The sequence below is a fragment of the Amphimedon queenslandica genome, unplaced genomic scaffold (assembly GCF_000090795.2).
Source record: "Amphimedon queenslandica unplaced genomic scaffold, v1.1 AMPQUscaffold_12428, whole genome shotgun sequence".
Taxonomy (NCBI): Eukaryota; Metazoa; Porifera; class Demospongiae; order Haplosclerida; family Niphatidae; genus Amphimedon; species Amphimedon queenslandica.
This window is the reverse complement of record NW_003547335.1, coordinates 9,098-13,529: the sequence shown is the minus strand read 5'-3', so window position 1 is coordinate 13,529 and position 4,432 is coordinate 9,098. Positions and strand designations below refer to the sequence as shown.

Genomic DNA, 4,432 nt, shown 5'->3' with positions numbered 1-4,432 from the left:
GCATCACTTGTTGAAGGATTGAGAAATACATTAAGACTGCTGACATTTCTGTGAATAATGGGCTGAGGCTTAAACAGGTGAAGGTAGTTGAGGCCTAAAGCTACATCTTGAGCAATACTGAGAATCTGCTGCTTCCTTAATGAGGTCCTTGGAAGCTCTTTCCGGAGGTTAGTGCTCATCAGCTCAGTCACAATGAGAGGACTACCCACCTTGGTTGCACCAATGAACTGGACCAGGTTAGGATGACGTATTCGTGATACTATACTCATTTCCCTGGTGAAGAGACCTATATTTTCATCTGATATGACATCATCGTAAAGTGACTTGACAGCTACTCTTAAACCTCTAAAGATACCAACTGTAACGACAGAAAACGATCCTCTTCCCAACTCCTCCTTTGTCAAAGTCACCTCATCTTTATCTATAACCCACTGCTCATCAGGTGACGCTTGAGCTGCATCGAAAAATAATAATTACTTATTTCTTGTCATCATTTACCTTGGATTATGCCTCCTTCAGACTCTGTTACTTGTTTTTCTTGTACACCCTTTGTTATGTCAATAATAAATTTCAGTTTCAAATTCAAAATCATATACCTTCTTCTGAATTCTAGTCAGCTCCTCTTGACTATTTAACAACAGTATATTCTGTGACACCAACAACTGCTGCAATGTGCCATCATTACTGTAAACTGGTGATAGAGATAATATATAAACATTCCATAACATATCATTGTGCATACCTGAGGATATGCATTTCTCTAAAGAGCTTCCATTGCTATCATTGGCTGCCTATCATAACATAACAATGAAAGTGAAACAGTTTATTTTGATGATAGCCATACCTCATATACAACACCATATCCAATGGTCAGTCTCTTTACTCCTCTCTCAATGAGTGAGTCAATATTATCAAGTGCAGTAGCAATAAGAGACTCAGAGAGAAAGACAGGAAAAGAGAAAGTGATGGTAAAGGAGTTACCCTCTCTGACAACGACCAACGTTACCCTTTTAGACAATCGGTCTGCAGCAAGTGAAACTAATTCCATAATGTCATTTAGGGTGCAGTCGTCAACATTTCGTCCGACATAAATGGTAGCTGTTTCACATCGAAGGGAAGGTAAAGAGGAGAACTTTTCATTCAGAGAAAGGCAAAGAGAAACAGACTGAAGAAATGTCTCAATGCTTGCCTTGTACTCGCTAATTATTGCCACAGCTTCTATAACTTCTAATTCATTCATGATGGACTCTAGCAGGCTAATATTAATAAGAGAGCATTTCTCGTGGATCAGCTCTAAAATGCAAGACACATTGTGGCACTGTGTTAATCTGGCTTTAAAGTCGGAATACGAAAATATAAGCAATTCCCTCAAGTCTTCGACTGCGGATGGGCACGTTTTTAAAATTTTTAAAACTTTACGAAAAGTCTGGCCAAACTTGATTCGCATGTCAATAAACTCCGCATTAAAGGATTGAGGCATGTATATCGCAAGCTTGCTGTCTGAATAGAAAAAGACGCAAGAATAAATTTAAAAGTTAACATTAGCTTAGCTTACCTCCTTCAGTCAATACTAGCATATTATCACCTTCATATATCTTTTCTACAATCAAGGGTATCAGCAAGCAGAGCAATAAAAACTATTACTTACTGTATTCATTATCAATTGCATATCCTACTGATACGGTTGAGACAAATTTCTGTAAAATAGCAGCAAACTTTTGAATATTACTATGATCAGCACAGACAGACTCTGTGACCGCATTCATTAATGCTTGCGCTGTAGCTGGTAGCATTATTTCCTTGATGATGCCTTCTTTGTGCAAGAATAAAGCAATTTTAGGCAGCAATTCCTGAACTGACTGGTCTGATTTGTAGCGAGCAAGAATATCACAAGATGGATGTTCTGTTAAATAAAATTAACAAAATACATGCAAAGGGGCTCATTTCAAGTTTTAGGTAATACTAAAACAGTTCAGTATTCACTAAGAAAAACTGAGTTGTCCCCCAAAATATAAAAAGTCTACTAGATCCTATGTATACTATCTGTACAGCTAGTACCCTTGAAATTTCTAGCCACAGGCAACAAAATATTTAGACTTACTTTCTCCATCAATCCCGTCAGCTACAGCATTCTGTTCAGTTTTCTTCAGTCCTCTTATTAACGTAAAATAAGTCGGGCCACCATTACTAGCTACGTTATCAGCTTGCTCCAGCCAAGCCTTCAAAGACTCTCTTAGACAGCTACTAACATCTCCACTGTTACTTTTAGCAATAACATCAAGTGTGCGAGGGAGCAGGCCGAGTTGGAGACTAAGATTGTAGAAATCAACACCAGAATATCCATGTTTCTTCAGTAAATCTAATATCTCGGCAAGATCACCAATACCTTTTTAAAATTTGATCATAACAAAGGTTAGTACAGTCTTAAATCTACCTAGTGAGTTGGTTGTATCTGCCATATCAACTATAGACTCCTCTATGCAGGGCAGGCCAAACCACATGCCCCTCCCTTTATTGACAGCTAAAACACTTTTGGCAACTACATATTAACATGGTAAAAGATGTAAGATGTGCAAAGAATTTTTGAGTAAAAAAAACAAATGCATGCAACTGTGTAGTATTCATTCTTTGTTCTAGAGTTTGACGCCTAATACATCAGGCAATGAATAAGAGCCATTCTAATAATAAGAGAAGAGAGGAATAAAAGAGCTCTTATACCAGTACCATAGCAGGTTATTTTGTGGTATTCTGTTTTCGTGGTTTTCCTGATTTTGACAAAATTAGATTTACGACCCATTAAAGTGCCATCCACTTACAGGCTATCAACCACAAAAATTAACACCACAAACTGCAAACCACAAAATTAATCTACAAAATAATCTGCTATATAATATATAGCTAACTGTTGCAGTATGTACTATTTTAGTACATGTATGATTGGTATTACCTCCTTTTGATGTGTTTCCAGTAATGCTATTAATGTACGAGGGACAGCACAAGCTGTTCCATTAACCTAAAAAAGGACAGTAATTAAGACAGATACCAGGGTATAATTTTAACTAACTGTGTGTACATATTTCCAATCAGGACATGTTTTATATTTAGATACAGAAACATCTTTCATTCTATAAGTTATATTTAATCTTTGGCTTTGATAATCAGTGCAATTAGAAGCACTGGTAACCTACATACATAGCAACAATGACACACATAGCTCAAAACTTTCGTGGCTGAAAACTTTTGCAAATTTTGCAGTTTAGGCCTCAAATGTGAAATTTTTCATCACATAAATTCAAAGGGGTGTGGTCAAGTAGGCATGGGCTTGCCTTAATTAAGTGAGTACAAGTCTTTACTGTCTTAAAATGGCCTCTATTAAGCCCACCATCCACTAATCAACTTTGTTGAAAGCCATTTTGTGGTTACTTTGATATCTTATGGCAACTCTGTTGCCTGAAATAGAACTCAGTTCTATTTCAGGCAACAGAGTTGACAGCACATCAAAGTAACCAAAGTTACTTTCAACAAAGTTGAATAGTGGATGGTGGGCTTTAGCTGTATCTCAAAGAAAAATAATCAAGGCCCTCTTGTAGTCATTCTTTTTCATTTTCCTGATGCTGTGGGAGCTCTCCCAATCTTTAAGTATAGAGCTGCTAGCCACACCCTCAATGCAATGGACCTGGGCCATTTGCAAAAATTTTAATTGTGAATATCTCCTTTTCACTCATTCATGAAAGTTTTTACTTTTGAAAGTTTTGAGCTATACAGTAATATATTGAGTACAAAGTACATGTATACTCACTTCTCCATATCTATTTAAACCAGGCATCCATGCTTCAATGTCAAACTTCCTATAAGCAGGTACTCCTAAGTCTTCTGTGGGCATATCTAGGACCCTATGAATAAAATAAATAATTTTCCAAAATTCTAAATATCATTCCCACATGTACATGTATATGAGTTGCATTAAAATTTGAGTTGATTTTGATCAATATTGGATTTGCTCAAAAATCGGGCCAAAGTCCCTGTACAAAAAAGTACAGGTTCTCAGGCCAAATTTTGCCAAAATTTAAAAGGAGAGAATTTCGATTTCTATAATTTTTTATGATGCATATACATGTAATTAACTTGCATAGAAAGTTTGAACTGATTCCAATCAAATTTGAATTTTTTATAAATTTTTTAAGTTACTCAAAAATTGGGTCAAAGTCCCTGTACTATTAGTAACGCGGTAGCGTTACTAAGTAGGATTCACCCCCAAACAAAATGGCTGCCACGACTTTTGCAGCCTTGCTATACCGGGAAAACGAGCTCCTATGCTTACCAGACTTTATAGAGGACCTTATCTTGACCAGAGGAATCCAATGGTACAACTAGCGTGGCTCTAGACCTTGTCTAAGCGAAAAGTCAAAAATCGGCGAACCGGCCGTTTTGT

The 4,432-nt window shown here is 36.8% G+C and overlaps 2 protein-coding genes across 2 annotated transcripts in view; both read right to left on the bottom strand.

Annotated features, from left to right (window-relative positions):
- Positions 1-2,509, bottom strand: part of LOC109587843 (uncharacterized) — a 3,027-nt gene extending 518 nt beyond the window's left edge. Inside the window, exons 1-9 of the mRNA XM_020004064.1 lie at positions 2,435-2,509; positions 2,102-2,386; positions 1,649-1,903; positions 1,556-1,600; positions 845-1,500; positions 743-791; positions 597-691; positions 499-547; positions 1-454 (exon numbers count right to left, since the gene is read on the bottom strand). Coding sequence (XP_019859623.1) covers positions 1-454; positions 499-547; positions 597-691; positions 743-791; positions 845-1,500; positions 1,556-1,600; positions 1,649-1,903; positions 2,102-2,386; positions 2,435-2,501 — 1,955 coding nt within the window. The 5' untranslated portion in view covers positions 2,502-2,509. The remainder of the gene's footprint in view (positions 455-498; positions 548-596; positions 692-742; positions 792-844; positions 1,501-1,555; positions 1,601-1,648; positions 1,904-2,101; positions 2,387-2,434) is intronic.
- A 21-nt stretch (positions 2,510-2,530) lies between these two features.
- LOC109587844 (serine--tRNA ligase, chloroplastic/mitochondrial-like) lies at positions 2,531-3,955 on the bottom strand. Its single transcript, XM_020004065.1, has 4 exons — positions 3,800-3,955; positions 3,065-3,184; positions 2,948-3,013; positions 2,531-2,678 (listed from the first exon to the last, which is right to left on the bottom strand). Exons 1-4 carry the CDS (start codon positions 3,881-3,883, stop codon positions 2,634-2,636), a joined length of 315 nt encoding a protein of 104 aa, XP_019859624.1. The 5' UTR covers positions 3,884-3,955; the 3' UTR covers positions 2,531-2,633.
- Positions 3,956-4,432: the final 477 nt, after the last annotated feature.